Here is a 23,822-nt window from a genome sequence, read left to right as displayed (position 1 = left end):
ACTTCTGAACAGATAGAGTATCATCATTGTCATGTGCGGTGTAATGCAGAAATGCTGATGGTTGTAGGCAGTGGTATCTGTTAATTCATGAATGCTTTAATATGTCTTGAAGTGTTCTTATTGTTTGATGTTTCTGTTGGCTGGTGAAGAACTGAGCCTTAAGGAGGCTTATGACAAATGTCAGATTCATAATACAGCAGAAAACCAAACTGAATACAGAAAGTAAGGAAAACTGAAAAAGGGAATAAGGACGCATTGTATCTGAGAATAGATTAGCGGCTAACATAAAAGGGAACCCAAAACTCTTTTACTAGATTGAGAAAAAGGGTGGTGAAGGAAAGATGGAACTGATTATGGACCAAGAAGATGTTCTTGTGGAGGCAGAGGACATGGCTAAGGTACTAAATGAAAGGCGAGGATGCTTCCAATGTCCACTAGAGGCAGAAGTAGTAGAGATATTGGATTGGATAAAAATAAAGATTAATGAAAATAATTAACCATATTAATTAATTAATCAATTAATTAAAAGGTTAGTAATACTCAAAGTAGAAAAATCACTCAATTTGAATGGGCTCCATCCTAAGTTGCTGAGAGAAGTAAGGGTGGAAATTGTGGCGGCGCTGGGCATAATCCTCCAAAATCTTTATGCAGCGAGTTAAGAGTTGGAGTACACTGCCTGAAAGGGTGGTGGAAGCAGATTCAGTAACAGCCTTCAAACGAGAATTTGATAAATAAATTTCCAAGGGCTATAGGGAAAGAGCAGAGGTGTGGGACTAATTGACAGCTCTTCCAAAGAGCCGGCACAGGCCATATGGCCTCCTTCTGTGCTGGGACATTCTATGAAGATATTAAAAAGAAAAAGTGCAACAAAACTCTATAGTGTTCATTGCTGCCTCTATAGTTGAGCAATTAGTGTTGAAGTAAGGCTCAAGTCATGACATTCAACCATCTATTGTAGAACCAGCCTGATTGTCATCCCACCAGATTACTGTCCAGTAAATTGTGATGGAAATTATCCCTAATGTTTCTAGGAGAGGTGGGCAGAAATTTGTTCAGAGAAAGAACCACAATGAAGCCAGGACCTTGTGTGCATGATGTTCAACAAGGATTTCTTGAATGAAAAGAACTGACTCTGGAGAAGGGAATGATTCTTACTGGCAAAAATATATACAAAATCATTAAATTAACTAAACAAAAAGCCTAAGGGGGAAATGTTCACTCTTAGGCATTGCAGGAAACAAACATTTCTTGTGTTTACACGGCAGCGATTGAAGCTGAGGGTGTAAGGATAAAACAAAAGATAAGCAATGTGCGGGGAAGAACCAAAGTGACAGAGTGGATATTGTTGCTGGTGTCACACGAGAAATCCTTTCAACTAACTCTCACTATAGCTAAAGCTTCTCTGCGAATTCACCTTGGAAGCACATTCCTCAAAAACTATTAAAATATTCAAGTTATGAAAAGTTTCTTATCACTAATTTTTTTTTACATTTGGTTTCTGAAGTACATTTTCCATTATAGAATAAAAATAAAAGGTGCTGGAAATACTCAGTATGTCTGGCAGCATCTATGGGGAAAGAAACAGGGTTAATGTTTCAGGTCCATAACCTTTCGGCAGCAGACCTCTGTACAGATGCTGCCAGACGTGCTGAGTATTTCCAGCATTTTCTTTTTCTATTTCATATTCCCAGCATCTGCAGTACTTTGCTCTTTACCATAATAAATGCTGAATCAACTGTGTTCTATAATAGTTTGATATAAGCTTATCGGGCATATGCGTATGCACATTAACTTAATCCAATTTCTTTCTGTTGTTGAACCATATACATGAGTGCAATAGAAAGCTTTGTATGCTTGGCCAATAACAATACATCAAAGCACATGGGGTGCACCACTAGTTAAATTTATGGGGCTATTTGACCAGCTCTGTTCTCTGACAGATTATCATCTAATGCGCAGGTTTTCAAAATGGGAATCACGAGGTGGATAGGTCGAATTACAGGGTGATGAGTCACTTACTTATTGGTTACTAAATTTCTGTATTTTGTACTTTTTTGCATTTGTTTTTGAGTTAATGGTGTGTTGTTTCTGGTTGTACTAATAAAAATTTTCTTCACAATGACAACACTATTTCCCTTTGCATACTGATACGATCGCTCGGACGAAGCTCCCAATCAAAATATATGATTTTGATCGCGGTGGGAGCAACGCACTGTCAATTCAGTCCCATCGCTCCACAGGTCGCATCATATTTCTTTAAAATTTCCAAATGGGAAGACGGCAGTCAAATTGAACAATCTCGTAACCCCCGAATGAAGCGAACCAAACCAGGTATCTTTAGATATCAACAAATTAACTATTTATAAAAAAATAAATAAAATCCTTAAACACTATTAAGATAAACCAATATCGAAAGACCTTATAACTTATTTAAAAATCTATCTCCCACATTCACAAACATATGCTCAAACTTAGAGTAGTTTGGTTTTTAATTAGCTGACCAAAAAATAAAGACTTTGCAAATTACGTTCCTGATGAATGGAATCCAATACAACACAGTCAAAGTTCACTTGCAGTCTTCCAAGGTCCAATGAAACTGAAAGTCCTTCCAAAGATAGGAATTCAGCAGTTCAGCTTGGCAGTTGTAGCAAAAACTGTCCCTTCAGTGATAAACACAGCAATACTGATACTTTGTTAAGAAAGAAAAGCTTTTCTTATTTTCTGAGGGAATTAATTCGTCTTGAAGATTTGTAGAATCTTTTTGAGAGAGAAAACACAGCTCCTTGGCCCACTCAAGGACAGAGATGGGAATCTATGTGTGGAGCCAGAGGAAATGGGCGAGGTGCTAAATGAATACTTTGCATCAGTATTCACCAAAGAGAAGGACTTGGTGGATGATGAGCCTAGGGAAGGGAGTGCAGATAGTCTCAGTCATCTCATTATCAAAAAGGAGGAGGTGTTGGGTGTCTTGCAAAGCATTAAGGTAAATAAGTCCCCAGGGCCTGATGGGATCTACCCGAGAATACTGAGGGACGCAAGGAATGAAATTGCTGGGGCCTTGACAGAAATCTTTGCATCCTCATTGGCCACAGGTGAGGTCCCAGAGGACTGGAGACTAGCCAATGTTGTTCCTTTGTTTAAGAAGGGTAGCAAGGATAATCCAGGAAATTATAGGCCGGTGAGCCTTACGTCAGTGGTAGGGAAACTATTAGAGAGGATTATTCGGGACAGGATTTACTCCCATTTGGAAACAAACGAACTTATTAGCAAGGGACAGCATGGTTTTGTGAAGGGGAGGTCGTGTCTTACTAATTTGATTGAGTTTTTTGAGAAAGTGACGAAGATGATTGATGAAGGAAGGGCAGTGGATATTATCTATATGGACTTCAGTAAAGCCTTTGACAAGGTCCCTCATGGCAGACTGGTACAAAAGGTGAAGTCACATGGGATCAGAGGTGAGCTGGCAAGATGGATACAGAACTGGCTCAGTCGTAGAAGACAGAGGGTATCAGTGGAAGGGTGTTTTTCTGAATGGAGGGATGTGACTAGTAGTGTTCCGCAGGGATCAGTGCTGGGACATTTGCTGTTTGTAGTATATATAAATGATTTGGAGGAAAATGTAGCTGGTCTGAATCATAAGTTTGCGGACGACACAAAGGTTGGTGGAGTTGCGGATAATGATGAGGATTGTCAGAGGATACAGCAGGATATAGATCGGTTGGAGACTTGGGCGGAGAAATGGCAGATGGAGTTTAATTCGGACAAATGTGAGGTAATGCATTTTGGAAGGACTAATGCAGGTGGGAGGTATACAGTAAATGGCAGAACCCTTAGGAGTATTGACAGGCAGAGAGATCTGGGCGTACAGATCCACAGGTCATTGAAAGTGGCAACGCAGGTGGATAAGGTAGTCAAGAAGGCATACGGCATGCTTGCCTTCATCGGTCGGGGCATAGAGTATAAAAATTGGCAATTCATGTTGCAGCTGTACAGAACTTTAGTTAGGCCACACTTAGAATATTGTGTGCAATTCTGGTCGCCACACTACCAGAAGGATGTGGAGGCTTTGGAGAGGGTACAGAAGAGGTTTACCAGGATGTTGCCTGGTCTGGAGGGCATTAGCTATGAGGAGAGGTTGGAAAAACTCTGATTGTTTTCACTGGAACGACGGAGGTGGAGGGGCGACATGATAGAGGTTTACAAAGTTATGAGCGGCATGGACAGAGTGGATAGTCAGAAGCTTTTTCCCAGGGTGGAAGAGTCAGTTACCAGGGGACATAGGTTTAAGGTGTGAGGGGCAAAGTTTAGAGGGGATGTGCGAGGCAAGTTCTTTACACAGAGGGTGGTGAGTGCCTGGAACTTGCTGCCAAAGGAGGTGGTGGAAGCAGATACGATAGCGACGTTTAAGAGATATCTTGACAAATATATGAATAGGAAGGGAATAGAGGGATATGGGCCCCGGAAGTGCAGAAGGTTTTAGTTTAGGCAGGCATCAAGATCGGCGCAGGCTTAGAGGGCCGAATGGCCTGTTCCTGTGCTGTACTGTTCTTTGTTCTTTGTTCCTTCAGTTTAAATTGTCTCAGAGAGTTGTCCTCCTCCTTCAATTGCTGAATCAGTCTCTCAACTGACTGCTGCTGAGCTAATTTTTAGAAGTCAAAACTGCTACTTTGAATCTCTGTCCTCTCTCCGTGTGTGGCTGATGCTTGGCAACCAGAATGCACTTTGGCTCATTGAGCATCCCGAACTTTCTTAAAGGTGCACTGATCTTTTACAGTCTTATAGACGAACACAATTTTCCCGAGGAGAGAAAAATAAAATAACACCGGACCATGGCAATATTTAACAGTGATTAAAGTTCCAAATGGAGTTCCAGGAGCATGTTAATATGTTCAGGGTTACCTCTCCACTTTAATTTAGTATCTGACCAACAATGGTTGGTGGATAGTCTGAATGATTACTTCCTTATTGGAAAATTGAATTTGAATAGATGCACAATGACTCCTTTCAGCTCCCTCAACTGGTTTCACATGGTATATTTAAACATGCAAAGATGATTCATTTGAATATTTGTTTTTAATTTCTAAATATAGTAAGATTAGATAACTGTGATATGGCTGTTGAATTTACTTTGCATAGTTTTGGATTTAGATTCCTTTGCCCAAAAGAAGTGGTCGAAGGAACTGGCAAAATGGAGGAAGGCAGTAGATGACCATGAACAAATGATGCAGGCTTGGATGAAGTCATGGGTAAGAAAAAGAAGCACACAAAGTGTGGCAATTATTCTCAAGCGTTCCTAGCTAACTACACAAGGTTCTAGTGTTAGAGCCACAATGAAGTGCAAATTCCATTCTTTTCAGGGGAGTGCATTAATTCAAATATTTTAGGTTCTATGATCCTATTCGAAATCTTCAAAATTAAGAATTAAAATACTTTTATCTATCTAAACCTGAATTTGTTAACATAATTCCTTCCTGCATTTTTTGCAGTTACTTTTCTTCACATTCTTAAATAGCTTATTCCTTGTCCACGAGCCCATTCAAACTATTCCTGTTGATCTCGAGTCAGTCTCTAGGAGATATATCTGAGTTCTGTGGCTTGACGTCAATTTGCGTTTCACTGATTTGCCAGCTTCCATTACCTTGTTTCCCCAGAAAACATAACTGAGAATATAAACGCATTGTTGGGAAATGCTGGGCCTCAGCCTACCATTATATTGCACAGTAGGTAAGCATACTACCTGTTTTTAAGGCACTTAGACTTTCTGTGCAAATTCCCATAAATTTAGAAAATATGCTGACATCAATGTGAATTCTCTACTTTTTTTCATAAGTCATAGTTGTGTTCTACGTGAATGAGGATACCATGTAATGGAATATAACAATTTTTTTGGTAGTTTTGTTGAATGTGCTAGTGTCAGACGATTAAATGAGGCAAACTTTTCCTTTAATAGGTGGCATCTGAGATGATCTTATGGAGTTATATAAGACAGTAAACTCTGGCAAAGCTAAATCTGAAAAAGTACTTTAAACTAAATTGCATGAGGAGGGCAGGGAGATACAGGTTCAGGGTAATAAAAAGCAGATTTGTGACAGACAGGCAATTCTCCTTCACACAAAAGCATTGCACTCTTGCTCAGTTACTGCTCCCCCCTCACATGCTCATTTTCTGCTCCTTTAGGCCGACCAATCTTTCCCCCCTCTGCTTTCCCCCACCACCCCCTGCTCAATCCTGGCATGCAATATTGCTTGATTCAGGGAAGCAAATAATAAAACAACACTCGGAGCAGTATCAGGTTGAGCTCGGTGTTAGGGTAAAAACAATTTGGATTGACTTCCTAATTTTTACTGAGTTGCTATGATAAAGCAAGTTTTCCTAACGTCACAGACAAAGTTAGAAAAACGTCATGATCGGAATTTTCAGGCACCAGTCTGTGCTTTACCACTTTGACACAGCATGGTAAACTAATTGGCCCAGATTTTGTAATTATAATGACAGAAAATAGTCAGCATTCATCATCATTACCCTGTGAAACTGACAGCAACTTCTGGCATTCGCATATGTGCAGCTAACGGTAGAAATCCAGAAGCTGCTGTCAATGATTCCCTGCTCCTCCTCCACATAGTGCACATTTGAAGTCCTCACTGATGTTAATTCAAGTGATTTCTAAGACTTCCACGAGCTTCCACTTTTCAGGCTGTTACTTTTGCTGTAAAAACGCTTGAAAAAGTTATGCCTTGTTGAATGAGATTTTTAATGGTGTACTAAATCATAATTACTGCTGAAAAGCCCCTCTGACCCTGAAAAGCTAATTTTATATTTGTGGAATGTCAAATTTCTCTATTGTGATTAAAATTTCATAGATTTTAATTTTTTTTTTGAAGTTTGTTTTGGATATTTCAGCTTCTACCCTAACCATATCATTTGTATTTCCCAATCTTTATTCCACTCACTGTAAAATTATTGAAAAGTGAAGGACAATTGGTGCTTTTTATTTCTGGTTTGTTTTGTGAGAGTTCTTCAATGCGATTGGCTGCCTAGCCTGCCTGATGATATCACTGTTGCTGGATGCCGTAGATCTCCTACAGTTGGCACTAGAATGAAATTAACACCGGGAAAGGTGAATTCTAAGTAACAGCAATCACCAGATCTTTGTGGGAAGCTTTCTTCCAGGTCAGGGACGAGCACCATCATTTTGCCACTGATTGGGTCATCAGCTATGCCACTAGATCTTTTTAGTACAGTGGAATCTGTTGCAGTCTTTATCTCCAACAACTCAACTATTTTAACTATGAAGTGAACCATAACCTTTTTTTTAAACTCGTCTTTCAGGACAGCTGTGACAAGGAGAACCTAGAATAAGATGCAGAGGAAAGGATTTGTAGCTGATTAATGAAGGTCAGCTGTCATTTTGCTCTATGCACCGGCAAATGAATAAATTTAACCTTGTCAATGGCAGAAGAGCTCCTTTTTGATTTTGAAATTTTAAAGGACAACAGCAGAGCTTACTGAATTTGTGACTTCTTATGCTTATATATCATGATAATTCTAGGATTATTTCCAGTCAACAAAAGTGTAATGAGCTTGTGTATGTGCTTCTTTGATTCAAGTCTACAATACCCTAAATTCTGACCAATCTAAAGACAATTTGTAAAGCTTATTACTCAAAATTGCATTTTAAACAAGACCCTTTACACAGAAGTTGCAGAGTCTGAGGTTCTCTACTGTTTACAAATCACAATGATAGTTGTTCTGTTTGATTATGCCTGTGAAATAGTTAAAAAAAAAATATATATATAGTACAGCAGAACTGAGTTCTATTATAAAGTGAAATACTCTGTCTTGGATACCAGTCCTGTTACATTGTCAAATTTACAAAAATAATGATGTTTATAAGGAGATGTTATTTTAGAGATGTGAAATCCAGTTCCCAATGCACTCTTTTCATCACTACTGGAGATTAGAATAATTTTATAATCCTGGATTATTCTTACTTTGCAGCAAAGATGTTTGTGTAAATACAAGCCAGGAACCAAGAACTTTTTTTTTTTTAACACCTGACTATTACAAGAACTTTAATTATATAGATTTCTAACCAAGAGCAATAACAATGCATACTACTGGATATCCTGTCATGGTACTACAGAACAATTAATGAAACAGTGCCTTAATCTCAGAAAGAAAACATGGCCAAATGCTGTGCTTGCTTTCTACAAAACTCATTTAGGTTGGTCACTACTAACGTGCTGGAATTTAAAATTTCACCAAAAATGTTGTATTGTGTGTGTAAAACATTTTTCTTTTGATGAGAGTATGAATTTGATCCTGAGAATTTAAAATAAAGTGTAAGAGATTTTCAGATTTGTTTGAATGCTATTTTACATCAGGAAAACTCTTGCTATAATTCCCACTCTTATTATCTGAGAAATAATAGGTCAACAAGGCCAAAGAGCTTTGAAGTCAAGAGCCATAAGGATGTAGAAAACTGTAAGGATGGGAAGCATAGTTCTTTCGAACTCTGGCTCTGAATCCTGGACTAGAGGATCTGACTTCACATCTTGAAAAACTTGACTATTTTTGCATTTGTTAGCTCTTTTCCAGGTAAGGCTTTTTTCAGTTCTCAACTGGGCTATGAGATGAAGATTTCGAGGTGGTGCACCTCACGTTTCATGGGAGTTTAAAAAGTCAGGACAGTACTACTCTGGCTCCCCATGCAGAAGCACATCTTCTGATCATATTTTTGAACTTTCCTTTGTCATACTTGGGTATCTTATGGATGTCTAACCAACATATGTGAGTGTGTGAATCTACAATTGTGAGTAACTTTGACCTGGCAAGTTCCTTGCTGCTTGATATTCACCCAGTTAATATGCAACATGGGTGGCACAATGTTATGACAATATTGTACGGTGAAATAGAAGCAAATGAACATGTTTTGTCAGCTCTGTCTCAGTTGAAGGCCCAGTGTGTCCTCTTAGCTGGACTTAAAAGATCCCATGGCACTATTTGAAGATGAGTTGGGGAGTTCTCCCTGGTATCCTGACAGATATTTATCTCTCAACCAACATCACTAAAATAGATTATCTGGTCATTGTTACATTGCTGTTTGTGGGACCTTGCTGTGTGCAAAATGTCTGCTGCGCTTACTACAGTTCTTCATTGGCTGTAATGTGCTCTGGGATGTCCTGAAGTCATGAAAAGTGCTATATAAATGCAAGATAACCTATTTGCATCTATGCAATTCAGCAATTGGCAAAGTTTCCTGCATACTCCCTCTGTCATGGCACTACAGGATTACAGTAAAAATCCATAAAGAGGCTTGGCTAGACAACTTAAGATGTTCAATGTTTGCATTTTTACCTTGTCCACCTGAATAATCTGAGACACATTGTCATGTCACTTGCACATCACAATAGATAACTCTTCTGGCTTTTCTCTTTCTGAACTGTAAAATGTTAATACATATCACTGAACTTTTTGAAGGTTGTAAATGGAATGCAAGAGGCAGTAGTAGTAACGGAAAGTGGAGTCCATTGCTAATCAACAACTCCTATTGCTTGTTTATCCTGATAGGAATGTTTTTGCATTTGAATCATTGTTGAAGAGGAAAAGTTATTCCTGAGGAACTGGTGCTGAAAGAAACTCAACTCGGGATTTATAGTGGCAAATCAAGGATGGATTTCAAGTCAAATCTGACCCTCATTTGTCATTGCCTTATTCTTATTGACCACACAATGATCCTAACTCCAATGCTCACTAACCTGCTCCCTCATCTCTAACACTGCTTCCAGTACCTTCAAAATAGCAGTGATTGCCCAAATCCTTTAAAAGCCCACCTTTGATCTCTTCAACTGCTGTCCCACTTCCAACCTCCCTTTCCCCTTTCTGCACCTAATTCTGTGCCCACTTTTTGAATTAGAATTAGAATTAGAACATTACAGCGCAGTACAGGCCCTTCAGCCCTCGATGTTGCGCCGACCTGTGAAACCATCTGACCTACACTATTCCATTTACATCCATATGTCTATCCAATGACCATTTAAATGCCCTTAAAGTTGGCGAGTCTACTACTGTTGCAGGCAGGGTGTTCCACGCCCCTACTACTCTCTGAGTAAAGAAACTACCTCTAACATCTGTCCTATATCTATCACCCCTCAACTTAAAGCTATGTCCCCTCGTGTTTGCCATCACCATCCGAGGAAAAAGACTCTCACTATCCACCATATCTAACCCTCTGATTATCTTATATGTCTCTATTAAGTCACCTCTCCTCCTCCTTCTCTCCAACGAAAACAACCTCAAGTCCTTCAGCCTTTCCTCGTAAGACCTTCCCTCCATACCAGGCAACATCCTAGTAAATCTCCTCTGCACCCTTTCCAAAGCTTCCACATCCTTCCTATAATGCGGTGACCAGAACTGCACGCAATACTCCAGGTGCGGTCTCGCCAGAGTTTTGTACAGCTGCAGCATGATCTCATGGCTCCGAAACTCGATCCCCCTACTAATAAAAGCTAACACACCATATGCCTTCTTAACAGCCCTATTAACCTGGGTAGCAACCTTCAGGGATTTATGTTCCTGGACACCAAGGTCTCTCTGTTCATCTACACTACCAAGAATCTTCCCATTAGCCCAGTACTCTGCATTCCTGTTACTTCTTCCAAAGTGAATCACCTCACACTTTTCCGCATTAAACTCCATTTGCCATCTCTCAGCCCAGCTCTGCAGCCTATCTATGTCTCTCTGTACCCTACAACATCCTTCGGCACTATCCACAACTCCGCCGACCTTAGTGTCATCCGCAAATTTACTAACCCACCCTTCTACACCCTCTTCCAGGTCATTTATAAAAATGACAAACAGCAGTGGCCCCAAAACAGATCCTTGCGGTACACCACTAGTAACTAAACTCCAGGATGAACATTTGCCATCAACCACCACCCTCTGTCTTCTTTCAGCTAGCCAATTTCTGATCCAAAGCTCTAAATCACCTTCAACCCCATACTTCCGTATTTTCTGCAATAGCCTACCGTGGGGAACCTTATCAAATGCCTTACTGAAATCCATATACACCACATCCACTGCTTTACCCTCATCCACCTGTTTGGTCACCTTCTCGAAAAACTCAATAAGGTTTGTGAGGCACGACCTACCCTTCACAAAACCGTGCTGACTATCGCTAATGAACTTATTCTTTTCTAGATGATTATAAATCCTGTCTCTTATAACCTTTTCCAACATTTTACCCACAACCGAAGTAAAGTTCACAGGTCTATAATTACCAGGGCTGTCTCTACTCCCCTTCTTGAACAAGGGGACAACATTTGCTATCCTCCAGTCTTCCGGCACTATTCCTGTCGACAATGACGACATAAAGATCAAGGACAAAGGATCTGCAATCTCCTCCCTGGCTTCCCAGAGAATCCTAGGATAAATCCCATCTGGCCCAGGGGACTTAGCAATTTTGGAAAGTGTGAAAATAGATAACACCTCCTCCTTGTGAACCTCAATCCCATCTAGCCTAGTAGCCTGAATCTCAGTATTCTCCTCGACAACATTTTCTTTCTCTACTGTAAATACTGACGCAAAATATTCATTTAACGCTTCCCCTATCTCCTCTGATTCCACACACAACTTCCCACTACTATCCTTGATTGGCCCTAATCTAACTCTAGTCATTCTTTTATTCCTGATATACCTATAGAAAGCCTTAGGGTTTTCCCTGATCCTATCCGCCAATGACTTCTCGTGTCCTCTCCTTGCTCTTCTTAGCCCTCCCTTTAGATCCTTCCTGGCTAGCTTGTAACTCTCAAGCGCCCTAACTGAGCCTTCACGTCTCATCCTAACATAAGCCTTCTTCTTCCTCTTGACAAGCGCTTCAACTTCTTTAGTAAACCACGGCTCCCTCGCTCGACAACTTCCTCCCTGCCTGACAGGTACATACTTATCAAGGACACGCAGTAGCTGCTCCTTGAATAAGCTCCACATTTCGATTGTTCCCATCCCCTGTAGTTTCCTTCCCCATCCTACGCATCCTAAATCTTGCCTAATCGCATCACAATTTCCTTTCCCCCAGCTATAATTCTTGCCCTGCGGTATATACCTGTCCCTGCCCATTGCTAAGGTAAACCTAACCGAATTGTGATCACTATCACCAAAGTGCTCACCTACATCTAAATCTAACACCTGGCCGGGTTCATTACCCAGTGCCAAATCTAATGTGGCATCGCCCCTGGTTGGCCTGTCTACATACTGTGTCAGAAAACCCTCCTGCACACACTGGACAAAAACTGACCCATCTAAAGTACTCGAACTATAGTATTTCCAGTCAATATTTGGAAAGTTAAAGTCCCCCATAACAACTACCCTGTTACTCTCGCCCCTGTCGAGAATCATCTTCGCTCTCCTTTCCTCTACATCTCTGGAACTATTTGGAGGTCTATAAAAGACTCCCAACAGGGTGACCTCACCTCTCCTGTTTCTAACCTTGGCCCATACTACCTCAGTAGACGAGTCCTCAAACGTCCTTTCTGTCGCTGTAATACTCTCCTTGATTAACAATGCCACACCCCCCCCTCTTTTACCATCTTCTCTGTTCTTACTGAAACATCTAAATCCCGGAGCCTGCAACATCCATTCCTGCCCCTGCTCTACCCATGTCTCCGAAATGGCCACTACATCGAGATCCCAGGTACCAACCCATGCTGCAAGCTCACCCACCTTATTCCGGATGCCCCTGGCGTTGAAGTAGACACACTTTAAACCAGGTTCTTGCTTGCCAGTGCCCTCTTGCGTCCTTGTAACCTTATCCCTGACCTCACTACTCTCAACATCCTGTACACTGGCACTACAATTTAGGTTCCCATTCCCCTGCTGAATTAGTTTAAACCCCCCCCGAAGAGCACTAGCAAATCTCCCCCCCCCCAGGATATTGGTACCCCTCTGGTTCAGGTGAAGACCATCCTGTTTGTAGCGGTCCCATCTACCCCAGAAAGAGCCCCAATTATCCAGGAAACCAAAACCCTCCCTCCTGCACCATCCCTGCAGCCACGTGTTCAACTCCTCTCTCTCCCTATTCCTCGATTCGCTATCACGTGGTACGGGCAACAACCCAGAGATAACAACTCTGTTTGTTCTCGCTCTAAGCTTCCACCCTAGCTCCCTGAATTTCTGTCTTAAATCCCCATCTCTCTTCCTGCCTATGTGGACCACGACTTGGGGCTGCTCCCCCTCCCCCCTAAGGATCCCAAAAACACGATCCGAGACATCACGAACCCTGGCACCTGGGAGGCAACACACCAACCGTGAGTCTCTCTCGTTCCCACAGAACCTCCTATCTGTCCCCAATGACTAATGCTCTGCTCCTCTTCCCCCTTCCCTTCTGAGCAACAGGGACAGACTCTGTGCCAGATACCTGTACCCCATTGCTTACCCCTGGTAAGTCGTCCCCCGCAACAGTATCCAAAACGGTATACCTGTTGTTGAGGGAAACGGCCACAGGGGATCCCTGCACTGCCTGCTGGTTCCCTCTCCTTCCCCTGACGGTAACCCATCTACCTACTTCTTTTACCTGAGGTGTGACTACCTCCCCATAACTCCTCTCAATAACCCCCTCCGCCTCCCGAATGATCCAAAGTTCATCCAGCTCCAGCTCCAGTTCCCTAACGCGGTTCTCGAGGAGCTGGAGTTGGGTGCACTTCCCGCAGATGCAGTCAGCAGGGACACTCTTGGTCTCTTAGTCTGCCCTCTACCCTGCCTCCAGTACTGAAACATTTTTGGTTAAAGACACCAATGGTATCCTGTGTGACTGTGGCCATTTCACATTAATCCTCCTTGTTCTTCCTGACTTCTCAATATGGCCATTATGACCATCTTCCCCAATTACTCCTCCTCTGTGCCCTTTTGTGGTTCCATTCCTACAAGTTTCTTGCAATAGCTTATCATCTCCTAGTTATTTTGATTGAACCCAACAGTGTGCAACCTCTGCCCTACCTCACCCTGAACTGAACATCAAACCCTGCATCAAGTCCATCAAGAAGAATTTCTATTTCCAAAATATTATCTGCCTATTCATCTACTCATTCTCTTTGTCGATAATTTTATCACTTCCGGGCTTATGTTTTGCAACACTTTTGAAGCTGAATTTCCAAGCTCCTCCTTGCACAAACTACAACTCATCCAGAACTACTACTTTTGCATCCTATCTCATCCTGCTTACCAATTGTTCTTGTCCTCATTGGCCCTCACTTCCTCTTCACTCTCAGCTCAATGAGTTAAAAATTCTCATCCACATTTTCAAACACGCCATAGACTAAGCCCACCCTACCTCTGCAGTTTTGCCTTCCCCTGTGGTCCAGTTCTTCAGAGACTGGGTTTTTGTATGAATCACCTCCAACTATTTCATCATCAGCAGCAGATCAGTCGACCGTCATGACACTGCAATCTGGAGTTCTCTGTCTTGCTCCTCTCTCCTCACTTTTGTAAGCTTCCACAAAACGTACTTCATTGACGACAACTTCAGTCACTTACCCCAAACAACTTCCTTCCTGCACAGTGTCTCCCCTCCACCTTTTGTGGAGTGCATTGAGATGTTTCATCCATTAAGTGGTATGGAACTGTAAGATATTTTTAAACCAAGGAATCAAAGCTGCTTTCTACAGGCTCTCCCTCCCATAGATTCATTACGATTCACAGAAAGTTAACATGCAGATACAGCAAGCACTAAAGGCGACAAATGGCATGTTAGCCTGTAGTGCAAGAGGTTCGGAGTATAAAAATAAAGAAGTCTTGCTGCAATTAAAAAGGGTTTTGGTGAGGCCAGTGTAAACTGTGTACAATTTTGATCTCCTTAGCTAGGGAAGGATGCACTTGCCTTAGAGGGAGTGCAACAAAGGTTCAGTAGACTGATTCCGGGAAGAGGGGGCTGTTCTATGAGGAGAGATTGAGTGGAATGGAGCTATACTCTGTGGAGTTTCGAAGAATGAGAGGTGATCTCATTGAAGCATATAAGATTCTGACAGGGCCTGACAGGATGGATGCTGAGAGGCTTTTTCTTCTAACTGGAGAATTTAGAATGAGGGGGGCATAGTCTCAGGATAAGGAGTAAGCTATTTAGGACTGAGATGAGAAGTTTCTTCACTCAGTTGTGAAATTTTGGGCTTCTCTACCACGGTGGGCTGTGGCTGCTCAGTTATTGAGTGTAGTCAAGAGTCCGATCCATAGATTTCTGGACCTAAAGGGAATCAAGTGATCTGGGATAGGGCAGGAAAGTGAAGTTGATGTGCAAGTTCAACTATAGTCTTATTGTAGTGGAGCAGGCTCGATGGGCCATACTCCTGATCCTATTTCTAATGTTCTTATGCTGCAAATCATCCCAGCCTAACCTGATCCATTAAAAAAAAATATTGATGTCTCCCACAATGTAGCTCATTTAAATCAGCTAAACTTCTGTGATTTGGTGTTTGGACTCTGTCTGTATAATCCATTTTGAAACATAACTTTAATTACAGAACCTTTTTGAATTAATTTTTTATGACCATTTTTATTTCTAGTGTTATTGGATCTTTTTTCAAATCAAAGTTCCATTAAACTAGTTCATCCTAGCTTATTTTTGGTATAGCACCAATGTAATAAATGTTTATATCATAACTTACGAAGTTACTGAAAAATGGTTCCTGCTGCCTGCAAAAACTGTTAGAAATATTGCTCCTTTAATGCACTGATAAGCAAGTTAGAAAACATAATGGGCTGGATTTTGTGTAGGAGGCAGGGCTCCCGGTGCTGGGCTGAAAAGGCAGGGTGAACCTCGCCTCTGCCAATCAGAGAGCCAGCAGCTCAGTGGTATCGGTAGCACCACTGGGAGTGGTGGCCACAGCTGGAGACCCAGACCTCCGGTAAGTGAGGCGAACTCACTGGGGCCAGTCTGGAAGGCCCTGGCGAGGGGGGGTGATCATGCAGTCCAGCGGGGTGGGGGTGGCGGGGGGAGCAGTTCCCAGCAGGGGTCCTCCATGGGCCAAAGATTGCCCACAGAGGAGGACTCTTTCCCCACCCACCTCCATTTCCACCCTCCCCCCAAGCCTGCAGGGAGGTTGCCTCGTTTTACAAGGTGCCCTTGTAAGATCCCAGTGGTGGCGAGAAGAGTCCCTAAATTGGCCGTACATGGGCCATTTAAGGGCCTCAATTGGCCTGTGGGCAGGAATGGCATAGTTGACCGATTTCGTCCCCGGTAAGATCACTTGGCAATGGGCCCTCCGCCTGCTCCCGCCACCTGTCATGATTTTCTGTGCCCCCTGCCTCGGGGGCCCATATACCCAGCCCGATATCCCAGTTTTGATCAGTCTGGTTCCATATGATTGGGATGGTACAATCTTCTGAAACATTTGGCAGTTTCATGATTGAGCCTGCACTTCATTTTCATGGTAAAGTTGCAGTTACTTTCAACACATAAACAACCATACTCCATTGAGACACTGTCTGGTCCACTTAACATAATGTTCTCCGGATTTCCTTTTCTGTTATTTTACACTCCACCTAAGGTTGACCATATAGATTCAACCTGTGCAAAGCACCTAATCACATTTTCAGAATGCTAGAAATGAAACAATCTTCAAAAATTACTGAAAATATTTGCACACCATATTGGGGAAAAAAGCTGGTATTTTTGAAAACAATGAAGGATTTTCAAAGGGGTCTGGCCAGCAACGAGCTCATTGAATACTTTAGGCATTTAACTTTATATTCACCTTAGAGAAGGCAAATAGATCAGACAACTAAGGACAGCCAGATTCTATTCATCTAGCACCAAACAAATTGAAATGTGTACCTGCGCTAAATGTATTTTTAAAAAGTTCGTTCATGGGATGTGGGCATCGCTGGCTAGGCCAGCATTTATTGTCCATGCCTAATTGCCCTTGAGAAGGTGAGGGTGAGCTGCCTTCTTGAACCACTGCAGTCCTTGGGTGTAGGTACACCCACTGTGCTGTTAGGAAGGGAGTTTCAGGATTTTGACCCAGTGACAGTGAAGGTATGGTGATACAGTTCCAAGTCACAATGGTGTGTGGCTTAGAGGGGAGCTTGCAGGTGGTGGTGTTCCCATGCATTCACTGCCCTTGTCTTTCTAGGTGGTAGAGGTCGCGGGTTTGGAAGGTGCTGTCTTAAGGAGCCTTGGTGCGTTGCTGTAGTGCATCTTGTAGATGGTACACACTGATGCCACTGTGCATCGGTGGTGGAGGGAGTGAATGTTGTGGATGAGGTGCCAATCAAGCAGGCTTCTTTGTGCTGGATGGTGGTCATCATCTTCAGTGTTGGAGCTGCACCCATCCAGGCAAGTGGAGAGTATTCGATCACACTCCTCACCTGTGCCTTGTAGATGGTGGACAGACATTGGGGAGTGGGGAGGTGAGTTACCCACTGCAGAATTCCCAGCATTTGACCTGCTCTTGTAGCCACAGTATTTATGTGGCTGGTCCAGTTCAGTTTCTGGTCAATGGTAATCCCCATGATGTTGATAGTGGGGGTAATGCCATTGAACGTCAAGGGGAGATTGTTAGAGTGTCTTGTTTGAGATGATCATTGCCCGGCACTTGTGTGGTGCATGTGTTACGTGCCACTTATCAGCCCAAGCCTGGATGTTGTCCAGGTCTTGCTGCATGTGGACACGGGCTGCTTCAGTATCTGAGGAGTCGCGAATGGCGCTGAACATTGTACAAACATCAGTGAACATCCCCACCTCTGACCTTATGGAGGGAAGGTCATTGATGAAGCAACTGAAGATGATTGGGCCTAGGACACTACCCTGTGGAACTCCTGTAATCATGTCCTGGGACTGAGATGATTGACCTCCAACAACCACAACCATCTTCCTTTGCACTAGGTATGACTCCAACCAGCAGAGAGTTTTCCCCCGATTCCCACTGACTCCAGTTTTGCTGGGGCTCCTTGATGCATACTTGGTCAAATGCTGCCATGATATCAAGGGCAGTCACTCACCTCACCTCTTAAATTCAGCTCTTTTGTCCATGTTTGGACAAAGGCAGTAATGTATGTTGTTATCAGTGCTGGGCTTTGTAGCATGATTGTTTTAAAAATTGATAGTCCAGAAGTCAGGTGACCTCACATCCTCTCTGCGAAAGGACAACACAGAAATTTTGGTTCCCGGGACAACAGGGTACACCGATCAAAGACGTTTTTTTGAAAAAACAGGGACTGCAGGGTTAACACCTGAAGAACAATGGGTTTCACCCTCCCACACTTTTGGATCATAAACAAGGAGTCAGTGATTCTGAAGATGCAAGTATACCAAGCAGCTGTTAATATCTGGGAACAATGGCAAGCTGAGGTGGCTCTGTGAAACCAGACTTCTGGACTTTGCAAATTGCAACAGCACAATAAGCTATTGTCTTTTGAGTCCAGATAAGACTTTTAACAGATTTAACAGATTTTCGGAAGGCAGACAGGGCGTAAGAAGTGAAGCCAGTGGTTGCAGCCTCAGAGAAGGCTGTAAGGAAGACGACCCGTGGTGCGGCCTCGAGGGAGAGGGAACACTTGCTCTCAGAGAATACTGATACAGTGAAAGACTGTGAAGACTTGTACCTGTTTTGCAAGCTGAAGCTGGCGGAGAAGTAGAAGACCCAGCAGGATCACCAAAAATTGCCTTATTCACGGAGATCCAAGTCGGAAGTGCTCAGATAAGTAAACAAAGAGGACGCGTTGATTTTTGAAAAGGTCTGAGAGATCCAACCATTGCAACTGGGAGCAGCTTGGGACTTTTAACCGGAATGGATTCCGAAGAAGGGTCACTGACCCGAAACGTTAACTCTGCTTCTCTTTCCACAGATGCTGCCAGACCTGCTGAGTGATTCCAGCATTTCTTGTTTTTGTTTCAGATTTCCAGCATCCGCAGTATTTTGCTTTTATTTTAGTGTGTAACGTGTTAGTGTGGTGTGAGGTTTTCAAGTGTGTTTTAATAAGTGATGAAAACACCTACCTTTGTAATTTGTGGTATCAGCTACTTACAAAGTACTATTGAGTTAATGGGGATTTCTTTTAGTTTAGTTGTTGTAACAAAAGTCTTAAAACTTGAACGTTTGTGTAAATTCTTTAAATTGGTCTGGAGGTTCATATCTCACATTTTAATATTAATGGTCTCACTGAGGTCATAACAATATTTATGGATAAGGTATTCAGAAATACAGCTTCAATAAAATGCAAACACTACAAACACTAATGAACAAGATGCACTTCAAATTACATGAACCAATTATCTATATTGAAAATCTGCTAAATCAATAGAAAGAAAAGGCCGTGGACGTGTGTAATAATTTTCAGAAGCTGTAAAAGTTTTAACTAAAAACTTTGGAACTTAAATGCCTGTGGATATTTTTAATGTTAAGATGTCCCCATTTCACTGCCTGGACTTTGCTTTTAATTCTATCAAAGAGGCCCAAAGATTCATAATTAATAGTAAATCTATAAATCTAAATATTTCTACAGTAAATAACACAAAATATAAATGAAAGTTCAAGCTGTGCAGAGATATGAAGATTCAACTCAGTTTAGTTTGTTTGCCCAATTTATTTATCCCACTGGACATAGATGAGCAGAGATCATAGATGGATTCTCTTACACAAGCAGCTTCCACCATGCTTGCTGTTCTTAGCTGAAACTGCTTGAAAACATTACTGAGGTCAATCTAAGATTCATCAGGGTGTTGGTTCCCTTGGCAACCATAACTGCTTTACAAAATTAGATATAGACCCGAGTATTTAAGGGAAGATAGGTTCTATGATTCTTACAGCACAGAAGGTAATTCTGCCCGTCACACTGGGGTTAGTCCTTTAAAGAGTTGACCAATTTAGTCCCACACCGCAGCTTTTTCCCCATAACCCTGCAAATTGGTCTCCTTCGAGAACATTCCAATTATCTTTTTAAAAGTTTCTATGGAATCTGATTCCGCCACCCTTTTAATTACTGTGTTCCAGATCTTAACATTCCTTTGGGAAGAAATTTCTCCTCCTTTCTCCTCTAGTTCCTTTGCCAATTATTTCAAATCTGGTTACTGACGCACTTGCCAGAAGAAATAGTTTCTGACTACTCACACTATCAAAACCCCTCATAATTTTAAATGTTTTGATTAGGTCCCTTCTCAACCTTCTCTGCTCTAAGGAAAACAATTCCAGCTTTTGCAGTCTCTCCACATATCTGAACTTGCTCATCCTTGGTATCATCCTTTGTAACCTCCACTGTACCCTATCCAGGACTTTGGCATCTTTCATAAGGTGTGATGGCCAGAATTGTGCACAATACCGCAACTGAGGTCCAACTGGAGATTTGTAACTGTTTAGCATGACTTCCTTGTTTTTGCATTCAGTGCTACTACTTACAAAGCCAAGTATTACATAATCTTTCTTAACCACCTTATCAACTTGTCCTGCCACTTGCAAAGGATTTGTGAATATGCACTTCAGGTTCCTCTGTTCCTGCATCCCCACCCCCTCAAAATAGTGCCATTAGGATCATACTGTTTTTCCTGAAGTGCATCACTTCACATTTATCTGCATTAAATTGAATCTGCCATTTGTCTGTCCATTTTATAGTCTTTCTATATCTTCCTGAACTCTGCTATATCATGTTCACTATTTACTATGTTGCCACGTTTTCCATCATCCACAAACTTTGAAATTGTACTCCCTATATCCAAGTCCAGGTCATTTATATATAACCGGAAAAGCATAGTCCTAATATTGACCCTTAAGGTCCCCACTGTATACTTCTGAATAGTCTGAGTAGAAATGAGCTGTAATTTTGGGGTTTGCTGTGAACATACTGAATGGTTAGCCCTTGCCCACCAGATGCTTAGAACAGCCAGAACTGAAGACAGGTTAAATATTCTGAAATATGTATTGATTTTGATGAAGATATTGAGGTAATGGAGAGTAGGATAGATTAATTAACCAGTATATATGTACAGGAAAAAGCTATGTGACTCTTGATCACTAGTGTATCTATCTTTAGTTTTTATGTTCCTTATTCGAATGTTCTTACGACTGTTATCCCTTCATGACATTGGTCCAAAATTTGCTGTCAGAATAATGGTGAGGCTAATGGCACCGGTTGTTATTTATGCGTAAATGAAACCGCAACTTTGGGGGCAGACGATTAAATGTGAAGGTCAAAGGGTTTCTGTTGGAGGTGCGCTAAACCACTGTTAGCTTTGCAAAAATGGCATCTTGCTGCCTATTTATCGACATGCAAGGAGTGGTGTGAAATTCTGGTACTTGCACGGTAACTGTAACTTTCTCTGGCGAGTTTAATTTGCATTAAGTTATTTCAGTCGAAGCACCTTTCAATGATGCAGTATGTGTTAATTACTGCCTGTCAGCCTCTTGGGCACTGACTATTACAACTGTTGAGTGTCATTCTTTCAGGTTTTAATGATTGGGGAATTTTTTAAATTATTAAAAAATTATTTTTACCTTTTTTCATTTTTTTTCCCTCTCTCCATCCAATCTTTCTTTCCGTCTTTGTTTTTCTTTCTGTTTCTGATTTGATACTCAACAGTAATTTGAATTCTTTCGCAGTCCTTGCCATGGTAATTTCACAATTCCTCAATCTGATTGGTTAAGGAGATTGCTTGCCCTGTTCACTCAGATTCCAGATGTCATGTAAAGGGCGCCTCGCCATTTCCCTTTTGCACTTTCAGTAACTTTTCACGCAATTTATCATGGAGATTAAACATGACAGCAAATTTTGCGCATTGTCTTTTATTCTAGGACACAATCTTTTCATTGTGCTCGTCAATGGGATTCAATGACAACAATTTGCATTTATATAATGGCTTTAACGTTACAAAAGATCCCCAGGTGCTTTACAGGAACTGTGTGGAACAAAATTTGACACCTATCCCCATAAGGCAATATTAGGCCAAAGAGGTGGGGTTTAAGGAGCATTTTAAAGGAGGAAAGCGAGGGGGGAGAGATGGAGAGTTCTAGGGGGGGAATTCCAGAGCTTAGGGCCTAGGCAGCTGAAGACATGGCTGCCAATGGTGGAGTGATTTAAAATCAGGAATGCTCAATAGAGCAGAATTTGTGGAGCGCTGAGACCTGAGGGGTTATTGGGCTGAAGAAGATGAGAGATAGGGAGGGCTGAGGCTATGGAGCAATTTGAAAACAAGAATGAGAACTTTAAAATTGAGGCGTTGCTTGACTGGAAGCCAATGTAAATCAATGAGCTCAGGGGAGATGGGTGAGAAGGACTTGGTGCGATTTAGAACATGAGCAGCAAAGTTTTGAATTACCTTAGGTTTATGGAGGGTAGAATAAAGGAGACCAGCCAAGAGTGCAATTGGAATAATGAAGTCTGACTGTAACCAAGGCACGAATGAGAGTTTCAGCAGCGGATAAACTGAGGCAGGGGCAGAGTTGGGCAATAAAAACAAGAAATGCTGGAAATACTCAGCAGGTCTGGCAGCATCTGTGGAGAGAGAAGCAGAGTTAACGTTTCAGGTCAGTGACCCTTCATCAGAACTGGCAAATATTAGAAATGTAAAAGGTTTTAAGCAAGTAAAGTGGGGGGTAGGGAAAGAGATAACAAAAGAGATGTTGTTAGGACAAGGTCACAGAGAATAACTGACCAGAAGGTCATGAAGCAAAGGCAAATGGTATGTTAATGGTGTGGTACCGTAAGGTGGATCATTTTTTGGCTGGCACAGACAAGATGGACCATGTGGCCTCTTTCTATACCTTAAACTTTCTATGATTCTATGTATGATCAGATTGCCTTCCTTAGCTCTCTACTGGCAAACTGTCCTCTGGGTACTGTTTGTGGTTAATTCTTAAACTGGTCCTTTACTAGGAGCTTTGCAATTTTATTAACCAGATAATAAAATCTTTCCTTACAACTGTTACAATTCTGTTTTTTTTTTAAATTAGGTTTTTCTCTGAGATTCTTGTAATTAGATATTGTCCTCTGTGATCCAGAAGCTGTGTCTTGTTCGCGATCAGGCCATCACAGGTTATGTGGCGTGGACTAACAATTACCCCAATTGTAGATATCTGCTTAATGCAATTTATCTTTTCTTACATTTTCAATTATATTAATATGGGAGATTATCAAAAAAGACAGAACTGTTGCAGGCTAAAGTTTGTAACTATAAAGTGTTATGACCGAGGCGGGAGGCGTGCACTGTTAATTCAGTCCCACTTCTCCACAGGTCACAACATATTTTTTGACTGTTTCAACAAGTGGGAAAACTTTAATCAGATACACTATTTTTCCCCAGAATAGATCACACTAACAAGGTTTCTTTACTGAACAATAAAATTAACAGTTTATTATAAAACAAGTCTTAACTAGTAATGAAGTAAAACAATATCACAGATCAAATTTTATGAAAATCCAACATTAAATTTTAAAAAGTCCTCTTTACCTTAGTCCCTTCACATTCTCTCTCACTCATACACACACATATATATATATTAAATTGGTTAACCCGAAAAACAAAAAGCATTTGTGTCAACTACTTGCTTGTTTATTGAAGGAAACAGCAGATGAGATATGTTGTTCCAGACTGGCGTACAGTCTAACTTCTGAGTACGTAGACAGGTCCTTTTTAAAATAGTTCTTTTTCAGGCAGCATGGAGAATTAATTTTAGCAGGCTTTCTTCAAAAACAGGAAACAAGACGAATTGACACTGGACTTCAGAAGATCTTCAATGGAATTTCTGGGAAGCGAATTTGGTTGTATTCTTCTGCTCTTCCTTGGAATTCTCTCCTTTTTCTGTCCTTTTTTGATACTTTAGCAGCACTTGACTTTTGTCTCCTTGCAG

General features: G+C 41.6%; 1 protein-coding gene across 3 annotated transcripts in view; it reads left to right on the top strand.

Annotated features, from left to right (window-relative positions):
• The window catches only part of sema4d (sema domain, immunoglobulin domain (Ig), transmembrane domain (TM) and short cytoplasmic domain, (semaphorin) 4D), a 254,692-nt gene extending 246,336 nt beyond the window's left edge, over positions 1-8,356 (top strand). The window contains exons 18-20 of one of the 3 annotated variants that reach the window (XM_068030133.1): positions 5,137-5,246; positions 7,330-7,395; positions 7,999-8,356. In XM_068030133.1, the coding sequence (XP_067886234.1) occupies positions 5,137-5,246; positions 7,330-7,359 (140 nt within the window). In that variant the 3' untranslated portion in view covers positions 7,360-7,395; positions 7,999-8,356. Of the gene's footprint in view, positions 1-5,136; positions 5,247-7,329 lie in introns of all 3 variants that reach the window. The other 2 variants (XM_068030134.1, XM_068030132.1) reach the window with 2 other exon arrangements.
• Positions 8,357-23,822: the final 15,466 nt, after the last annotated feature.

The sequence above is a fragment of the Heterodontus francisci genome, chromosome 4 (genome assembly GCF_036365525.1).
Source record: "Heterodontus francisci isolate sHetFra1 chromosome 4, sHetFra1.hap1, whole genome shotgun sequence".
Lineage (NCBI taxonomy): Eukaryota > Metazoa > Chordata > Chondrichthyes > Heterodontiformes > Heterodontidae > Heterodontus > Heterodontus francisci.
This window is presented reverse-complemented; position numbering and strand designations above follow the sequence as displayed.